This window comes from Mus caroli, chromosome 2 (genome assembly GCF_900094665.2).
Source record: "Mus caroli chromosome 2, CAROLI_EIJ_v1.1, whole genome shotgun sequence".
NCBI lineage: Eukaryota > Metazoa > Chordata > Mammalia > Rodentia > Muridae > Mus > Mus caroli.
This window is the reverse complement of record NC_034571.1, coordinates 119,463,530-119,483,843: the sequence shown is the minus strand read 5'-3', so window position 1 is coordinate 119,483,843 and position 20,314 is coordinate 119,463,530. Positions and strand designations below refer to the sequence as shown.

At 43.1% G+C, this 20,314-nt stretch overlaps 2 protein-coding genes across 5 annotated transcripts in view; both read left to right on the top strand.

The window, feature by feature from the left end:
* Trpm7 (transient receptor potential cation channel subfamily M member 7) overlaps positions 1 to 4,636 on the top strand; it is an 85,380-nt gene extending 80,744 nt beyond the window's left edge. For 2 of the 4 annotated variants that reach the window (XM_021155473.1, XM_021155472.1), the window contains exons 37-39: positions 667 to 718; positions 823 to 929; positions 3,255 to 4,636. In XM_021155473.1, coding sequence (XP_021011132.1) covers positions 667 to 718; positions 823 to 929; positions 3,255 to 3,385 — 290 coding nt within the window. In that variant the 3' untranslated portion in view covers positions 3,386 to 4,636. The other 2 variants (XM_029474518.1, XM_029474519.1) reach the window with 2 other exon arrangements.
* A 6,932-nt stretch (positions 4,637 to 11,568) lies between these two features.
* Positions 11,569 to 20,314, top strand: part of Usp50 (ubiquitin specific peptidase 50) — an 18,445-nt gene continuing 9,699 nt past the window's right edge. Inside the window, exons 1-5 of the mRNA XM_021155825.1 lie at positions 11,569 to 11,811; positions 13,975 to 14,157; positions 14,418 to 14,613; positions 16,445 to 16,654; positions 18,796 to 18,938. Coding sequence (XP_021011484.1) covers positions 11,759 to 11,811; positions 13,975 to 14,157; positions 14,418 to 14,613; positions 16,445 to 16,654; positions 18,796 to 18,938 — 785 coding nt within the window. The 5' untranslated portion in view covers positions 11,569 to 11,758. The remainder of the gene's footprint in view (positions 11,812 to 13,974; positions 14,158 to 14,417; positions 14,614 to 16,444; positions 16,655 to 18,795; positions 18,939 to 20,314) is intronic.

Genomic DNA, 20,314 nt, shown 5'->3' with positions numbered 1-20,314 from the left:
CTTCATAACTAAAGTGGGGTTTCCTATAGTGGGATGGCTTTAGGTAGCTGGACTTAGATGGCAGCTGCTTTTTCCAAGAGACAAAGCTCAGACTCTTTCCCCACCCTGGTTTTTTGGGTTTTGAGACAGACTCACAAGGTATCCTTGTATCCTTGGCTGACCTGGAACTCGCTACATAAACCAAGCAAACTCAAACTCAAACTCACACATCCTTCTTCCTCTTCTTTGGGAGTGCTGGGATTAATGGTGTGAGCCAACCCACCTAGTGGTAAAAAGCCAAAACAAGGGCTTGTTCCAGATTCTTTCCACCTCTTCTCCCCTCCCTCACATGTGATTTCCACACCTTAGGCAGGCACTGTATGACTACTGACTACCCTTCTGTTTAACTTTGCCTTCTACATCACTAAGTCTGAGGTATTGGATACATTTGTAGCATGGAGGTACATGCTACATTGGTAGACCTTCACTCCAGTTTTAATTTTGCTTCTGTGGCCAGAGCTGTGCTGCTCTCATTTCTGTCAGTGGGCTCCTAAGTTGGCTTGAGAGATAAGTGAGATTTATTAACATTGTGATTAAGAATGATGCTATAAAATATCTCCACACTTTTATTATGTGAACATAAACTTTATATCATATTATTTGTCTTTTTTATGTATGCATTTAAAGGAGTGGGAGAAAACTTGACTGACCCATCTGTAATAAAAGCTGAAGAAAAAAGGTAATGAGATTTAACTGTTTTGTTGTGGCATAATTTGCTGTTTTCAGCTCCACATTTCCACTTCTTTAAACTTAAACTCCCTTCTTTACTCACCGATTCTGCAGATCCTGTGACATGGTTTTTGGTCCTGCCAATCTAGGAGAAGATGCAATAAAAAACTTCAGAGCCAAGCATCACTGTAATTCTTGCTGTCGAAAGCTTAAACTTCCAGGTAAAAAATTTCACTCCTTATCTGCTATGTGGTCCAAGCTAGCTTTGAATTCAAGATTTGGCTACCTTAGCCTCTGGGTTACTGGAATTATATACATTTGCTGTCTTGCTGAGCTTATAGGATTTTAATCCATATGCTGTATATGGTACTTACTATAAAAAGGCCAAAGGTACAAAGGTTTGGGTAATGGCCTGGAATTCCTGTTGTGGTGGCTCCTTCATAAACACACGTGAGCTCTTCTTCCATTACTCCAGGTCCAGAGGGTTTGGCTCCTTTTTCTGGTCTGTGAGGGCACTAGACACACGTATGATATGCATATATAAATACAAGTAAAACACTTGCACACACCTATAAAAGTAAACACAGCTTAGAGGGAGAAAATTATTTTAATTTTGCTTAAAAATAAAAAATTTTAAAATGTCAGTTTAAATATTTTTTTAAAGCCGTTAACTGTATTTTTACACTTCGATTAAATTGAGAATTTTTTTTCTCTTTGTTTCTTTAAAATGTTCATTTTGGTGGGCATAGTTATACATGCCTCTAATTACAGCATTCAGGAAACAGATTCTTGTGTATCTCTGAATTTTAAGGCCAGCCTGGACTACATAGAGAATTCTAGGTTAGCCAAGGCTAAATAAACTCTTTCTCAAAATGGGGTTGAGGGTGTATTAATTCTTTGGGAGTTCCACACACTGGCTTAATCGTATTCACTGCCTGCCATGCCTTCCTGTTCACCTGTGTGTCTTCCTTTTTTTCTCAAACCCATCAAGTCCATTTGTGCTACCCATATATTCCTGGGTGTGTTCAACTTACCAGGAATTACTTGGTTGGGGAGTTGGGGGGTGGGATCTTGCTTTGTGTATCAGGCTGGCTCTGAATTTCTAGATCTGCCTGCCTCAGCCTGGCCACACCTGACATTTTATGTGGATTCTGAGAATAAAACTCTAGTCCTTATGCTTGTGTGGCAAGTATTTTACTGACTGAGCTATCTATAGGGACATTTTTAAAGAATACTGACTTTCCTCTCCCAGGTAGTTCCTTGACTATGGTTAGAACTTACCTGTCACCTCTCCATTTTGACATTTGGTCTGCATGGGACTTGTGCTGTTAGAATCACTGTGAGTGCTTATATATGCAGCTGCTCTCCTGTGTCTGGAAGACATCCTTCCCTTGTGTTTATATACCTCTTGTGGCTCTTAATCTTCCTATCACTCCTTCCCCAGTGTGTTTTCTGTTCTCTTCATGTTTAGGGTTTTGTGTTTGTTTGTTTGTTTGTTTTGTCTGTGTGTGTATTCAAGATACTCCTCTGTCAGGTGTTTTAACTGTTAAAGATAACTCCCATTTTGTAGATTGCCTCTTCACTCAAATGATAGTAGTTTTTGCTGTACAGAAACATTTTAGTTTCATGAGGTCTGTTTATTAATTTTTGGTCTTAAATGTCTGCACGGCTAGGATCCTGTTGGGAAAGTCCTTTCTTTCGTGTACCAGTGAATTGAAGCCTATTCCCAACTGACTCTCTATCTGATCCAGCACATCAGATCTGATGTTGAGTTCCTTGATACAGTCAGAGTTGAGTTTTGTGCTGGAGGAGACATAAGTATCAGATTTCATTCTTCTATATGCAGCTACCCAGTTTGTAAAAGCACATCTGTTGAATATACCCTCTGAAAGTTTGTTGGCATCTTTCAGGTAGGAGCCTGCGAGCCCTCAGTTCTAGTCCATTGTTCAGTGGGTCTGACGTTAAAGTTACTATAGCTCTGTAGTAGCTCTTGATTTCTGGATGGTAATTTTTTTTTAATGATCATGAAAAAAAATGAGTTTTGGCTAATTTATTTGTGTTTCCATGTGAAATTTAAGATTCTTTTTCAATTTTGTCAAGAATTGTGTTGGAATTTTAATGGGATTACATTGAATCTGCAGATTGCTTTTGGTGTGATAGCCATTTTCACAATATTAACCATAACAGTGCAATGAGCATGGGGCGTTTTCCATCTGTGGTACAAGACTGTGACCCATTTGTCACAAGCATGACAAAAGCAGGGCCTTGTGCACTGTGTTCATTAATGTACTGTAAACTTACATAACTACAAAATTGTACACACCATATACACTGTCTGTTGCTATATTATCATATTTACATGATTTACTGATTTGTACTCATGTAATAATTATATAGAAATGTATGGTTATTAAGTTTGTAATTTAAGGAAATAGATCTGACACATTTAGAAGAAAATTAATGTAGAAAATGTTCTTAATTCTTCATTTGTAAGTTTCTGACTCTTTTCTTTTTTTTCCTTTTCTCTGCTGGGATTGTGAACATAGACTTGAAGAGGAATGACTACACGCCTGATAAAATTATATTTCCTCAGGATGAGTCATCAGATTTGAATCTTCAATCTGGAAACTCCACCAAAGAATCAGAAGCAACAAATTCTGTTCGTCTGATGTTATAGTGCTGAATAATTAATTGATTTTTGCCTACACTTCACAAAAGTGTAAATGTCAGTTTCCTTTCAGGGGGAATTGATGATATAGGAAGATGTGTGCAAAATGAGCTTGCTGGCCCCACACATAGTCTAGAGGTAATGTTCTCATTGAAAAACGCCTGGAAAATGCTAACTGGCAGAGAGTTAGTGCTCTCGGCTGGTGAAGGACCGGAAACTTAGCTGTTGAGAGTGGTGATTCTCTCACTTGGTGCAGTACCATTAACCAAAGTCAAGTCTTCAGATTTTATTGGCTGCTCAGTTACAGCCATTCAGCTAAGGAAACTAAATTGCGCAGCTTTTTGGTAAAATGGCTGAAGTCTTCCTCAGTTTGTGCTCTATGATAATGATGTTAGCTCTCAACTAGATGTTTGTGGCCATGGGAGAACTACTCCTTACAATTTTGCTTCACAGGCATGTTACAAAGCCTGCACTGAAAACCATTTGTCTTCCCTCTCTCCCTCCCTCTTTTCCCTGTAGTATTGAGGATCAAATCCAGGGCCTCATGAAGACCATTTTCTAAGAGACATTTTATTTAAGAATCAACTTTAGAGTCTATGTTTATGGATACAGCCAGTTTTTGTTAAACAAAACCTGAATTGTGCAAAAGGGTTTTTTAACATTTATCAATGTTAAGTAAAAGAAAGCCATGATAAATAAGAATTAACTCACTGTTCAATGGGTGTTTCCTGTAAGGAAGGTTACAGTTGTAACAGCCTGCAGTTGCATACATCTCCAAAGATTTGCAGACTTAGTGTATCAAATCAGAGTGTCATGTGAGCTCTCACATTTAAAATTCTATAGGAATGTGTCAATGTGAATTCTATTTCTGGTACTTAAGAAATCAGTTGTTGGATTATCCTTATACAGTATAGGGAGATCACAATACAACTTTATGCCAATAAAATCTAACTTAATTGCCCAGATATTTTTGCATATTTAGCAACAAGAAAAGCTTATCATTTGACTCAAGTTTTATGCTTTCTCTTTCTTTTCATTTCCTAGGTACTAATTTTAATTTTTATTTGGAAGGAGCAGTGTAAAGCTTACTTGTATTCAATAGTGTATCTCATAGATACAGACAAGGCCGCAGAGATAAGCTGTTAAATAGTGTTTGATGTTGATGTGGAGAGAAAAGGTGTATTACTTAAAAATACTATACCATATACGTTTTGTATATCATTAAATCTTTAAAAGAAATTAAATTTATTCTTGTTTACAGATGTTTGATGAGTTTACTCATTCTGAAGTGCATGGTTTGTCTGTCTGTCTGTGTGTCTGTCTGTCTGTATGGCATGCAATGGAGGTCAGAAAACAACTTCAGATGTCAGTCCTGAAGTCCATAAGAATACCATCTTGCTCGCATTTATTTTGGCTGGAAGATGTACACTTCTTGTGGTCAGAGGACTACTTTCAAGAGTCAGTTTTCTCCTTTTCCCCATGTAGGTTCCAGGGGTCAAAAATCAAGTCTTCGGGGTTGGCAGCAAGCATTACCTGCTAAGCCATCTTGCTAGCCACTTCAGCCTTGTTTTCATTGTGTCTTTCCTTCCATCTCTCCATAGCAAGCTCTGGGATTACATCCACTCCTGCAGCTGGCTTTCATGTGGGTTCTAGGCATCTAAACTCTGCTGAGCTTACAGTGCTCAGCTTTTCTCCGTCCACCGTGTGGCTCCCAGAGATGGAATTCAGGTCATTGGCTTAGTGGCAAGCACCTTTACCCATTATGCCATGTCTTTTGTTGTTTTTAATCTCTAGCTAATCAGGAAAAAAAAAAAGGTTCATGTTTAATTTTATATTATTTTTACAAAATAATTTAGAACTACTTGAGGCTGGAGTTAAGAACACTGGTTGCTCTTCCAGAGGACCCAGGTTCAATTCCCAGCACCTACATGGCAGCTCACAACTGTTCATAACTCAATTCCAGGGGATCCAACACCCTCACACATGCAGGCAAAATATCAATCAGTACAATAAAATAAATATTTTTTAAATGTCACATATTTTTAAACACTTTATGCACTTTATGCCATGTAATAGTCCTGTAAAATATGTTAGTCCATTTTATAGGTGAAATCAAGATTACTGTAGATACTTTTAATATGTAGCAGTATTAGGATTCAGACCCAGGCATGCTAGTTTTCCTGAGCTTTTAAGCAGTGTTCTATATTGACTGTCCAGCAAAGTGACAATTGATGCTTGCTTTTAATTGTCAACTTTGAGACAACTTAGAATCACTTGGAAAGAGTTTCAGTTGAAGAATTAATCTAGATCAGGTTGACCTCTGGGATTCTGTGGGATTGTCTTAAATGATGTGGGAAGTTCCAACTCAGTCCCTGGTTTGGGGTTCTGGGCTATGCAAGAGTGGGAGGGGCTGCCCGAATGCAAGGTAGTTGACTGGGGTGCTGCAGTCATTCTTTTTGTTTCACTGTGGATATAGTGACTGACTGGAGCCCCTCCTGCTTCCATAGCGTCCCTTAAATGCTGAAGGGGGACCTGCAATAGTATACCAGATAAACACCTCCTTTCCTAACTTGTATTTTGTCCAGAAATTGTATCACAGCAACAAAAATGAAACTATAAGAGGTGCCATTTCAAGCCGGGTGTAGTGGCACATGCCTTTAATCCCAGCACTCGGGAGGCAGAGGCAGGCGGATTTCTGAGTTCGAGGCCAGCCTGGTCTACAAAGTGAGTTCCAGGACAGCCTGGCTATACAGAGAAACCCTGTCTCGAAAGACAAAACAAAAAACCAAAAAAGAGGTGCCATTTCCTGAACACTTACTCAGACGTATTTCCTTTGACCTTTTTGTTGTTACTGTTGTTTATTCTGGAGAATGACCTGTAAATGACACTGTTTAATCCCAAACAAGCGTTGCCTTTGTTGAATCAAATGCCCTTTTCTGACCATCAAGGGCATCAGGCACACAAATGCTGCATATGCATACATTCAGACAAAACACTCTGTAAACTCAAAATATTTTTTAAAAAATTATCACAATACCAAATGATGATGTAGAATGTGTTTGAGCAGTCAGTTAAGGCAAGAATTCTTACAGCTGTTCATTGCTTAGAAGAATGATAGAAACTAGGCAGTGGTTGTACATGCCTTTAATTCCATCACTTGGGAGGCAGAGGCAGGTGGGTCTCTGAGTTTGAAGCCAGCCTGGTTTACAGAGTTCCAGGATGGCCAGGGCTACAGAGAAACCCTGCCTTGAACACCCTCCTTCCCCCCCCCCCCAAAAAAAAGTATAATAGATATAATAGAAAAGCTATTTGCAGTGTGGAGATTCTTTTTTTTTCTTTTTTCCTTTCTATTTACTGCAACTTAACTATTTTCACATCTTATGTTGGAAGACCCTACATTGTTGTGAGCTTTTCCTTAGAATTCCAAGCTCAGGAATGTTCTGATTGTCTGAAGCAGTTTTGGGTAAGCTTTTGTTGTGGTGTGAGGCCGGAGATTGTCTGTTAGTGTGCAGCACTCACCAGGACCAACAGGGCTTTTGTGTCTTTTTCCACCCAACAGCTAGCTCTCTTCTTTCTAGGGATTTGCATGTCACATATTGCATACACAGTATACATGTTAAAGCAGCGTAGATAACACAAGAGCAAAATCAACTGCCATGGTGGCACACACCTTTAATCCCAGCACTCGGGAGGCAGAGTCGGGCTGAACTCACTATGTAGAACACAGTGCACTTGAACTCAAAATTCATGAAGCATATTTATATTTTGAGACAGGTTACTTTCCCCCATGAATGTGTCATGGTACAGCTGCTTCCATTAGAAAAAGTATAAGCATGCACACCTAGGAGACATGTAGACCCGTGTAATGTATATCAAAGTGTTTACACTGACTCCATGTTCAGTTCCCCCCCCCCTTTTTTTTAAAGATGTATTTATTTTTATTTTATGTATATGAGTACACTGTAGGTGTACAGATGGTTGTGAGCCACCATGTGGTTGCTGGGATTTGAACCCAGGACCTTTGACAGAACAGTCAGTGCTCTTACCTGCTGAGCCATCTCGCCAGCCCCCCATTCCCCCTTTTTGAGTGTGTGTGAGTTCCTGCACATATGAATGTGTACTGTGTGTGTTCTGGGTGCTGGTGGAGGCCAGAAGAGTGTTGGATTCGATTCTCTAGAATCCAACAGGTGCTTGTGAGCTGCTCAACTTGAGTGCTGGAAACTGAACTCCAATACCCTCTGAGAGAGAAAAGCCATTGCTTTTAACCGGGTCATTTCCCCAGTCTTCCATGTTCATCTTTACACATTTTAATTTTTCTTTGTGTATGAGTGTTTTGCCTGCACCCTTGTATGCTGCTGTTCAGGGTCTGCTGTCCCATCTGCTGTGGTGTGATCAACAACAATCGCAACTGCTGGATCGTGGGAGGGCTGGGAGTGGAAGAACCTCGGGCACAGGCAGTAAGAACAGATTCGGGGGGAGGCAGCATCAGTGAAACAGCTTGTCTAGGGGAGAACAAAGGCTATGTAAACCTTTTGTAGGGTGAGTAGGGTGTGAGTGTATATCATTGGCCACAATGCTGGGGGTGCATGAGGAGAAATTCTAGATGCTGCTGGGCATGACCTTATAAGGAGAGAGGAAGTTAACCTGGCTACTGTGCTACCCGACCCCCTCTGGTGAGGAAAGGGTCGGGCACAGGGCTGTGCACAGAAACACAAAGGCCCAGAGCAGGGGAAGCCATCCTTTTCCTGCAGATCTCAGGACGAGATTTCCAGGGTTTGCACACAGCTTGGCCCCACTCTTGGCTCAGGGCCTGCTATGGGCCCCACAGCATGCCTGGCTAGAAGAGGGCTTTGGATCCCCTGAAACCAGAGTTGTTAGACATTTGTAAGCAGCAGTGCCGAGAACAAAGCCTGTGTACTCTCTCCAACCCTGACTTAGTCTTAATATTTATATATGTGGATGTACGAGTGTATGTGGAAGTCATAGGTCAGACTAAGGCATTCCCATGGGAGCTATCCACCTTGTTTCTTAAGACAGGGTCTCTCTGTGAGCTCAAGTAGACTAGATTGGCTATCCCAGAGATCAAAGATTACATGCACTTGGCACCACACCAGATCTGATTGTCTGAGAAGTACTTCACCAATTAAGCCATCTCCAAGAACTCACCATCTCTTAACATTTGAAGGCATTTATGGTTAACCTTTAAGAGTAAGACTAGGAAAAAGATTGAGTAAATTTTTGACTGGCATGCAGGAGGCCCTAGGTTCTACCCAACACAGGAAGAAAGGAGAGAATAGAAAAGACAATTTAAGTAACCATAAAAGTACCCTTATAAGAAGTGTCAGTTGCGCTGGAGCAGTGGTTCAGTGGTTAAGAGCCCTGGCTGCTGTTCCAGAGGATCAGTTTTGGTAGCCAGCACCCACATGGTGGCTCACACCCACCCATCTGTAAATCCAGACCCAGGAGGTCCTCTCCCCTCCTCTAGGCTCTACAGGCAGCATGCACACAGGTGCATACCCAGGTAAAATACTGGCACACAAACTATGCGTGTGTTTAAAAGAGAGCACCGGTTGCTCTTGCAAAGGATCCAGGGTTAGTTAGTTCCCACTCACACAGTGGCTCACAGCCACCTGTAACTCCAGTCCTAGCACATCCGACACCTGTTCTGGCTTTTGAGGACACCAAGTGTATAGATAGTGCACATACATGCATGCCAGCAAAACATTCATACATTAGAAAATACTTTTAGGGTTCTGGAGAGATGGCTCAGTGGCTAAGAACACTGACTGCTCTTCCCGAGGTCCTGAATTCAATTCCCAGCAACCACATGGTAGCTCACAACCATCTGTAATGGGATCCCTTCTTCTGGTGTGTCTGAAGACAGTGACAGTGTATTCACATAAATGAAATAAATATATAAATCTTTAAAAAAAAATCTAAAGTGAAAACAGTCTTGGGAGAAATCAAAGAAAAGTGAGAAACTAGGGAAAAACAAGTGGGAGGGGTCCCAAGAGAGAAATGAACATTGAGTTGGTTCGTTGTTTAGGGGCTTTTTATAGGATTTAGACCAGAAACTGGGCAAAGACTGAGAACCCCAGCTGGACATAGTGGCACCCGTCTTTAATAGAAGCACTTGGGAGGCAGAGTCAGGTGGAACTCTGAGTTCAAGTCCAGCCTGGTCTACAGATCAAGTTCCAGGACAGTCAAAGCTATAGAGAAACTGTCTCAAACAAACAAACAAATAAACCAGATTGAGAATCCTATTGCAAATGGTTGCTTCTCTGCACACAGGGAGCAGGGCAATGAAAGGTTTGCATACTCTGTGCACGTCCTTCTGATCCACTCAGAGAGAAGAGTGGTCCCTCTCTCAAGCACCCTGATCACCTCTGACTTGCTTTGTTGAGCTTGACTGGTTTGCCGGCTGTTAGCCTGGGCTGCCAGGGCCAGCTCGGCCAACCTTGCAAATATTGCTGCTCTGACCTAGATGGGGGTCTGTGAACTCAGGACCTCTGGAAGAGCAGTCAGTGCTCCTAACTGCTGAGCCATCTCTCCAGCCCCCTCACTTTAGATTTTTATTCATCACAATTGTGAGAGAATTCAAGAACCCCAACCTTGATTTAACTTTCACCAGCTGTTTAGTCTCTGGAAGTCTCTGGCACACAGCTGTCTGGATGGAGAAAGATCTCAGTGATCTCAAAACTGCATCATATTGAAAATTATTTTATGTATGGGTAAACCTCACTCTTCTCAATTTCGCAGTGTGGTCTCTTACCAGAGACCTTTTTCCTTTTTCCTCAGAAAAAGATCTTCTTAACTCAAAAATTGATAAATGTGGAAACTCTGATGATGGACTGATGATGGACTGAATTTTAACAAAAATCACTCAGATAGAGGAATTGCCCATTACCTTAATGAGAATTGGTCCTCTTGCGAATCTCCCGCTTCACCTATAGTCACCACTTCGGGAGGTGCTACTCATAGGGACACACAGCTAAGCGAGTTAAAACCAAAAATACTTAAGGCTCTGCCTCCCCTCCCCAAAAGATACCAAGAGCCACAGATGTGAGTTGTTATAATGCTCACGGGAGGAATCAGGTCAATGTCCACCCAAGTCAAGGTTAAAGGCCCACTCATCTATGGATGAAAAGAATCATTTGATCACCTCTGTTAAGCATTGCCTATTTAAACTTAATTAATAGGGGGGAGAGAGGTTGGAGACCTTACTGTTGTAAGAGCAAGCCCTTCACTGCCTCCCACCCAAATAAAAAAGCCAACTGGCCTTGTACTAAAGAGCTGGTCTTACCCCCTTCTCACTGTTTCCCCTGCCTGTCACCCAAAATTGCGGAGGATTATCAGCTCAGTGTTATTCTAAATTTGTTTAGTTAAACTCAGCCANGGTTCCAACGCCCTACTTAAAATGCAAACAGGTAGCTACCTATTCAGCACTAATTAGCATTATAAAGTCAGAGCCTATTCTGTTAAGTGGTTTACTAGGATAATAAAGACAGTCTTAGCCAAATACAGTTTACCATTAGAAAAGTTAGGGAATCCCACGGAAACAGGTTTTTTCTTTAGCCCTAAGAACTCAGGCAGAACTATTGAACATAGATAATTTTTCTGCCTCAGGCCACCCCCTTTTTTATTTTTGTTTTGTTAACTAATGGGAGGAAATGTGGCCTCCCTTCCCCCAGCTTGCTCAAGGGTGGAGCTACCGGCTCATTCGTCCTGCCACGCCTACTGCTGCAACCTGCCTTTGCTGCCTGGAGGCACACACGTGTTCGTCCTGCTACTGGACCCTGAGTTACTTGGCGGGATATTGGGTTCCCTCCCCCTTCCTTTATAACTGAGTGTCTGGAAATAGTAAAATTGAGCTTTGATCAGGATGTTGTCTTAGCTCCATTCTTTCTTCCGCCCCGTCTAGATTCCTCTCTTTTCAGCGAACTGCCATTCTCAGTTGAACCGTTCGTATTGTGGACTGCGGGCAGGCCGCAACAACACACTGTCCCCAAATCCAGAGGGTGAACATCTCTGTGTGTGCTTGTGTGTGAGAAACCCAGCAATGGAGGGAGAGCTGTGATGTGGACAATTCATTCTCGGAAAGTTGATCTTTCAGAAGCATTTCAAACAAACAAGTAATGGTATCCCTTGACAACACGTTAGAACCTTGGTATGAAGGGTGACAATTGTGATGCAGGGGAGGATCCAAGAAGAATTGGGCCTGAGTCAAGTGAAATCAGACAGCAACAACACAAAGGGGTGGGGGGAGCATTCAAACTGTTCAAAACCAAAAACAAGCCAGGGGAGCAGTCCTGGAGAAATGAAGTTAAAAGGATCAAAGGTAGCTCGTGAGTAGAAGTGAAAGCCTGATGTGCTTCCATTGACATGGCGTCTCATCGGCTGGTCCCTGCAGATGACTTCGGTGCCTACTACAACCTGTGAGCCTCTATGTCCTGTGCCTTTATAGATAACCTTAGGAGTCGGGGGGCTGGGGGAGGGCTTACCTAGAGGGGGCATGGCACCTGTTGCATTTGGGAGGGCTCTGCCAGATTTGAGCCATGAAGGGCCCAGAAGAGGTAACATACATGTACTCCCTTATCAGTCAGCCCAGGGCCTCCATGACATCACTGAGTAAAAGCGAGAATGACGCACTTTTCAGACGGGTGAAACTGAACAGAGGCACTGAGTAGGCCGCTGAGCCGTGGGGCCTGAATTTCAGATTCAGTCTGTGGGAAGAAAGGTAATAAAGGACGAAGGTGGTGAGCGGCCCTACTGAATCGGTCAGATAAGAGGGGGCTGCTCAGATCAAGGAGGCCTCCTGGAGCCTGCAGTATCCCCATCTCTGCTTGCTGGGCAGATGCTCCAGTCCTGTCTCTCCACATTAAGTCATTGTATTCTTTTAAAGATTTTATTTTATGTATATGAATGTTTTGCTGACAATTTAAGCACACCAAATCAGTGCTCTTGGAGGCCAGAAGAGGGCATTAGATCCCTTGGAAATGGAGATACAAAAGATTGTGAGCCAGATCTTCTGAAAGAACAGCAGAAATGCTCTTAACTGATGAGCCATCCCTTCAGAACCCAATCTGTGTGTGTGTGTGTGTGTGTGTGTGTGTGCGCACGTATATCTGTATATGTGTGTATGTATGTGTGTATACATATATATGTATATATATGTGTGTATACATGTAAATATATGTGTATACATACTATACAGGTACATAGATGTATATGTGTATATGTATACATAGATGTATATATGTATAACCAGCTATTAGCATAGCAATGTGCATGTATGCACACATATGTATGCATATATACATGCCTGTGCCCTTAACATATGTATATGTATATGTTCCTACTATGTGTATGTATCATGCTCACTATAGCTGTCTCCAGACACCAAAAGAAGCTACAAAGGCCCAAAGTTACAGTGCTTTAAGGGCCCCATAAAGCACTTGCTGGGATTTGAACTGGGGTCATTTGAATCCATAGTCAGTGTTCTTACCCAATGAGCCACAGCTCCAACACTGTATCATGTTCTCAATATGGCACCTATAAAGTTATATTCATTCTCAGCACATGCTGTAATTCCATATAACTTAATGGACAGGTAAGGTTAGGTAAATGCCTTCATTTCTCTTGCATCACTGTGTACTTGCCCTTGGTGTACCACTATGGGCAAACGACTCACTCACATAAGCCAGTCAGTCCGCCTGTAAATGGGATTTTAGGAGGACTGTTTCTACCCAGAAGAGCTGTTGCAAATATTTAATGGGGAATGTATATTAAATGCTTAATATAGTCAGACTAAGTACAAAATGTCTATGATGTTACTGTTAAAACAGGAAAGGCTTTGGTTTTTATCAGTTGAGTTGGGATGTTTAGCCAAGCCACCCTGAGACCTGGACGGCAGGTCTACTCTATCTCTTTACTCTCTTTTTAGGGAGAAACTTTTATTTATGTCAGACATTCACACATTTATGTCATTCAGAGTTCTGGGCCTATGCTAAAATCCTTCTGTCCTTGGTAGAGAGTGAGTTTGAGAGAAAAACCCACTAAGAATCTTTCCTAGCCATCAGAGAAGTACACACTTGTTTTATTTTATTTTATTTTATTTTTGGGTTTTCAAGACAGGGTTTTTCCGAGCCCTGGCTGTCCTGGAACTCTCTTTGTAGACCAGGCCTGCCTCTGCCTCCCGAATGCTGGGATTAAAGGTGTGCTAAAGGTGTGCGCCACCACTGCCCGGCTAGAAGTACACATCTTTAATCCCAGCACGCAGGAGGCAGAGGCCGGGGGAATCTCTGTGAGTTCAAGCCCAGCCTGGTCAACGTAGCCAGTGCAGAGCCAGCCAGAGACACATGGGGAGGGCCTACCACAAAACAAAAGGAACAAAACCCTTCTTGCCAGGCTGGTGACTTCTAACTTCAGTCACTGAGGTGTGAAACAAGAGGCTTGTCAGTTCGGAGAAGGCCTAAGTTATCAGACCTTGCCTCCCAGCCACAAAAGAGCACTTTTATTTCAGAGGTTGCCAGGGTCTGAGCGGCACTAGCACTCACGCTCTCCCCTGGAAACACTCTCCTTCCATGTGGCCCACACAGTGCGAAGTGTGCAGACTATGACTCCCTGCGGGAGTCTAAGACCCAGCCACACTTCCAGGGCGTGACGGGACTGCGGAACCTGGGCAACACCTGCTACATGAACGCTATCTTGCAATGCCTCTGCAGCGTATCTCCACTGGTGGAGTACTTCCTGTCCGGAAAGTACATCACAGCTCTTAAGAAGTAAGAGGAGGTCTTCCCTAAGTCTGCCCCACCCCAGCTCCCCCAGGTGAGGTGAGGAAAGGACCCACTGGAGTCCTTGTGAAGGGCTACAAGCCCAGACATAGTAGGTCCCCAGAGAACACACATGGAGGGTGCGGAGAGCAGGGTGGACGGGGCTCTGGTGCAGGGGCGTGGACGGATCCCTTGCCAAGGAGACTGGGTCTTTTCTTTTCATTAAATCAGCAGGGAATATTTGCCCTTTGACCCGCTCTTCTTCTCAGGGACTGCAGCGAGGTTACCACCTCCTTTGCCTACCTGATGACAGACATGTGGCTTGGGGACTCAGACTGTGTCTCACCAGAGATATTTCTGTCGGCTCTTGGCAGTCTTTACCCAGCTTTTCTGAAAAAGACACAGCAAGATGCGCAGGAATTCCTAATTTACGTCCTCAACGAGCTTCACGAAGCTTTGAAAAAGGTAAGAACTAACAGTCCTGAGCTAGGAGATGTAGGCTATTATCAGAAACGCCTGCCTCTGTGTGTGTGGTGCTGGGGTCCTGAGAAAAAAGGCCAGGTTAGGATATTTGTTATTTATTGGTTGTTTTGCTTTTTTTTTTTTTTACTTAAAATTTTTAAAAATTTTTATTGTTTATGCATGTATGTCTGTTTACTACTTGTTTGCCAGGTTCCCATGGAGGCCAGAAGAGGGTGTCAGATGCCCTACATCTGGAGTTATAGACAATTTCCATCCACCATCTATGTGGGTGTTGGGAATTGAACCCAGGTCCTCTGGAAAAGAGCCAGTGTTTGTTTTTGTTTCTTTGTTTTTCCGAGACAGGGTTTCTCTGTATAGACCTGACTGTCCTAGAACTCACTCTGTAGACCAGGCTGGCCTCGAACTCAGAGATCCCCTTCCTGAGTGCTGGGATTAAAGACGTGCGCCACTACTCTCCAGTGCAGCCAGTGCTCTTAACCACTGAACCCTCTGTCCAGTTCCTAAAATTATTTTTTTAATTTACTTTTATTTTTTTCTGAAACTGATTTTACTGTGCAGCCCAGTCAGGAATCTTCCTGCCTCGGCCCTGCTCCATGTGCAGATATTATAGACGTCTGAAATTCTCACATTCCTGTGCTGAAGAGCCCAGAAGTACTCCAGATTTGCTCAGACATTCAGAGGATAATAGCCCAACTGGTTCAACAAAATCAAACAGCTCAAAGCAAAACAAAACCATTCCTCCAAGCCAACAGGAAGGCAAAAAAGCCCAGGTCCAATGCCCAGGAGAAATGCACCTGAGTTTAAAACCAAGTGTCTAAACACTGTTTCTTTTTCACAAATTCAAAGCAGCTCGGGCTGGCTGAAGCTAGAGATCAAAGTCCTCTCAGGAAAGCAGTTCAAGGCCAACCTGCTTCCAATGCCTGCCTAGCTTGTCAAACTGTTACCAATGCTTCTAAGGGTCAAAGCCTGAGCCCTCAAAGCCTTAACAAGCTAGGTCCAGCCCCTGCCTTCCTCTCTAGGACACTGGGGAGACACAGGAGGTCTGTCCAGCTTGCCCACACTGGAAGAGCCCATAAAAAAGTTGGTTCAGACCTCCTCAAGTCAAGTTTGGGGCAGTGACATGAGGTTTAGCTTTAAATAGGTGGCTAGCAGCGTAAATAACTAAGAGTCTGTTCAAAGCCAGTGCTGCGCATTCCTGAACCATCACTGTATTGGTACCCATCTCTCTTGCAAGATAGTCTGACAAGTTGTTGCAACTGTGTTTAATCTCCTCCTGGGCTCTTCCATCACCCACACCAAGCTTCATTCAGCCACGAGAGCAGCAATTCCAATCTCTTGAAGACCATTGTTTTTAGTCTTCTGATAGCTAATGGGAAAGCACAAATGTCTCCCCGTGAAATATCTGATCTCCTGCCAGGTCATTCTTCAGATCCATCCTGAAAGGGAAATAGCTGTGTTACCAGATGTCACTCATGGCTTATGCTGTCAATGTCTTAATGTTCCGCCTGAATCCAAACTAAGTGTTTTCTCGTCCATGTATCACTTGAATAGAGAAAGCCGCCATTCTGTTTCCTGTGGGGTTTTTTTTTTGTTTTTTGTTTTTTGGTTTTTTGTTTGTTTGTTTGTTTTTTGGTTTTTCGAGACAGGGTTTCTCTGTGTAGCCCTGGCTGTCCTGGAACTCACTTTGTAGACCAGGCTGGCCTCGAACTCAGAAATCCGCCTGCCTCTGCCTCCCAAGTGCTGGGATTAAAGGCCTGCGCCACCACGCCCAGCTTCCGTGGTTTTTATAAGAGGAATTTGTCCTTTTTCACAGCACTGCCGAAAAAGAGCAAATGAGAAAAGAACAGGCCAAAGCTGCTGCAGGAAGGTGCCGGCCCGGGAGACCTCCATCATCACCCGGTTGTTTGAAGGACAGCTCAGTTACAGCATCACATGTTTAAAGTGTGAGACCTGCACGCACAAGAACGAAGTTTTCACCATCCTCTCCCTCCCCATCCCATCTGACTATGAATGTTCCCTCCAGGTAGGGAGCCCCCAGCTCCTGAATATATTTCCTTGTTTTTGAGATGTGGGGGGAGGGGTGTGTGGTAGTGGTGGTTCTCTTTGTAATCCTGCCTGAGTCTCTCAGATACTGAGGATTACAGTGTCGGCTGTTATTTCCTACAGTTTTAAGTAGGAGAGGGCTGTTTTATGCCTCAAAGCCATAAATAAAGGTGGTCCATGAATGAACAGCATTTTTAAAAAGCATCCTGTGGTTATAGTTACTGTGAATTTAATTTTATTTCTAAATGTACTCAAGGCAAAGCCCCACTTAAAACTTTAAATATGGGCTGGTGAGATGGCTGAGTGGGTAAGAGCAACTGACTGCTCTTCCGAAGGTCCAGAGTTCAAATGCCAGCAACCACATGGTGGCTCACAACCATCCATAACGAGATCTGACTCCCTCTTCTGGAGTGTCTGAAGGCAGCTACAGTATACTTACATATAATAAGTAAATAAATAAATAAATAAATAAATAAACAAAAAACTTTAAATATAGGTGAGGTTTATTCAGTCTCTTGAGATGGGCAGTTTGTGATTTCTTACAATGATGTCATGGCTCCCCACCTACACTCTATAGTTTAAAGCTAGAACTAGTTATAATGGATTCTTTTTTAAAAGATTTATTTTGGGCTGGTGAGATGGCTCAGTGGGTAAGACTGCTCTTCCAAAGGTCCTGAGTTCAAATCCTAGCAACCACATGGTGGCTTAGAGCCACCAGTAACAAGATCTGACGCCTGGTCCATCTGAAGTCAGCTACACAATGTATTTATGTATAATTAATAAATAATTTTTTTAAAAAGATACATTTTTATTACACAGTGTATGCTTGTTTGCCTGCATGCATATGCGTGTACTGTGTGCTCAGTGCCCGAGAGGGCCAGTAGAGGGCGTTAGATTCCCTGGAATTGCAGTTACAGTTCTGAGCCACCAAATGGGTTCCAAACTTGGGTCCTCTGCAAGAGCAGCCAGTGAGTGCTCTTATAACTGGTTGGCCATCTCTGCAACGCCTAAGACTGCCATGCGGTCTGGATAGAAGCTGTGTACTGTGTGGAGAGAGGGGGTCTGCAGCTTAGTTTCCCTCTCTGATCGTCTTTACCACAGTGCTCAGAGTGATCTGTAAGTGAGGGGTGGGGTGTGGGAGGAGAGAGCTTGGTTAGGGACCTTTGGGAATCAGGAAACATTTTCCTTGCACAATTACACAAACCTGTCTTGTTCTTTTGAGAGTGTAAAAGCACATCTGTTGATGGGTTTTTGTGTATACAGCTGGGGAACAACAGAAGCCTGTTATGTGTTAGTTTTGTTTTCTACTTGATCAAAAGGCTAAATAAAGTTTACTAGGAAGAATGACAAGTCCTGGACTGAGGCACTGGCAGGTCTAGTGGAAACAGTCTGTTCCTTCTCCTCTAAGCCAAGATCTTGCAGAAGCAGGACCTGGCTGTAGACGTCATCTTCCTGGGTGTTGACTCAAATTCATCTGAAAAGTGTCACCCAAAACCATGAGATATGGTCATTTTTCAGGCCCCCTTGCTGAGCTGAGTCAGGGGATACATAATTATAAAAGAGCTGTCTGATTTGCTGGTAGAAATTTCAAAGTCTGTGTTTGAAAAGGTAAACCAGAAAAGGTAACGCAATAGAGTGGGAAAAGAATCTAAGCCTATCCTAGCAGTCCAGTGAAAAAGCATCACTTGTTGCTAGGTAGATTTTTACTTATTCTTTACACGGGATCTCACTGTGTAGCCCTGGCAGGCCTGGAACTTGGTATACAGACCAACCTAAGCTCCTCCTGCCTCTGGGTTAAAGGTGTGAACCACCAGCCCTGGCTCAACAAACAAAAACAGTTGCTAAGCAGATTTTAATGGGACTCAGGCCACGGGTGTTGGTAGAGTGTAATTCCTGGGTTTGTTCCTTAGAAAAATTCCCAGAAGCACATTTGCACAGCTCCTCCAAACTTCTATGGTTTGGTTGTGTGTATGAAAGACGGGCCTCCTTGAATTACACAGGCTGGTCTCAAACCAACCATTCTCCTGCCTCCACTCAACATGTAAACACCACAGAGTTCTGCTTTTTCTTCTATTGTCAGTGAGGATCCCGGGCCACCAAGTGTTCTTTCTCCCCCAACAGGACTGTCTCCAGTGTTTTTTCCAACAGGACACACTGACCTGGAGCAACCAAATCCATTGTTCCTTTTGTGAAATCAAGCAAGAGGCAGCTGTGAGGACCACGATTTCCAAGGTGCCGAAAATAATTGTTTTTCACTTAAAAAGGTATGTGGGTTTTGAAATCTTGTGGGCAGATGGTTCTCAGCAGTTTTATGAGATATGATTCACATGATAATAGTTTGTCCATTTAATATGTAGCTTGTCCTAAAATCAGCAGCAAAGTGGGTGCTTAGCTGCAAGGCCACCTGGGTTTAGTCCTCAGTGTCAAGTAAGAGAGAAGGATTCCAAGCCGGTTCAATGGCTTGGATTTCGATTTAATATCTAATTTCTTTTAAATTTTGTAATAAAAAATATGCAACATAAAATCTATCATTCTGATCATTTCAAGGGTGTAGCCATTTGTATTAATTACCTTTACAATGTTAAAGCCAGGCACCACAATTCCCAGAACATTTTAATGCCCCAGACAGAAACCCTGTCCCCATCAAGCAACACCTCCACCTTGTTCCTCTCCCTCCCTCGTTCCTCCTTCCCTAATGTCGTTTCTGTCTCGGTTGATTTACCTGTTCTTGCTCTAGAGTGGCTGTGTCAGGCTACTTTTATGTCCGTTGCACACAGCTAGAGTCATCTTAAAGGAGAAGGTTGCCTGTGTAAGATTAGTCTACAGGCCAGCCTGTAGAACATTTTCTTACTGATGGCGGAGGACCCAGTGCACTGTGGGTGGTGCCACCTCTGCGATGATGGTCTAGGGTTCCATTAGAAGGCAGGCAGAAGGAGCCAGTAAGCAGCAGCCCTCCATGACCTCTGCATCAGCCCCTGCCTCCAGGTTCCTCCTGTTTGATTGTGTTCCTGCCTGACGTCCTTTGAGGATGAATGCCTACATGGAAGGGTGAACCCTTTCCTCCCAGCATTCGAATAACCCAAGGGTACACTTTACACAGCGTATAACACATTATGCCTACCATTAATAATGATTAAAAAGAGACCAGTGTCACAGGGGTGAAATCTGAGAAGCGTTCCCACAAAGTTAGCACACAGGAGCAGTGTTTCATAGGCAGCCAAGGCTGCACTTTGTGCTGGCAGGTGAACTAGGTATGTGCAGGAGTCCTCCAGGTAGTTCTGGGTGTTGAAGGCATGAATGGGTCTCAGAGAGCAGCTGAGGCTCAGCACTGTTGAGAGGCCAGGTGCACTGTTGAAGGTGCAGCTTCAGTAACAATTGAAGCCCAAGGATTGAAGGGGTCTTGGTGAGAAGTCTGTAATATGTTTTATATTATAATATGGATGCTGGGAACAACAGGAAAGGGAAGGCCATGTTTAATATAAAGTTGATGTGATTGTAAGTTTGCAAGGGATCAATTGTGCCTTAGTTTTATGGCAACTTTTTTTTTTCTTTCTTTTTTTTTTTTTTTTTTTTTGAGACAGGGTTTCTCTGTGTAGCCCTGGCTGTCCTGGAACTCACTTTGTAGACCAGGCTGGCCTCG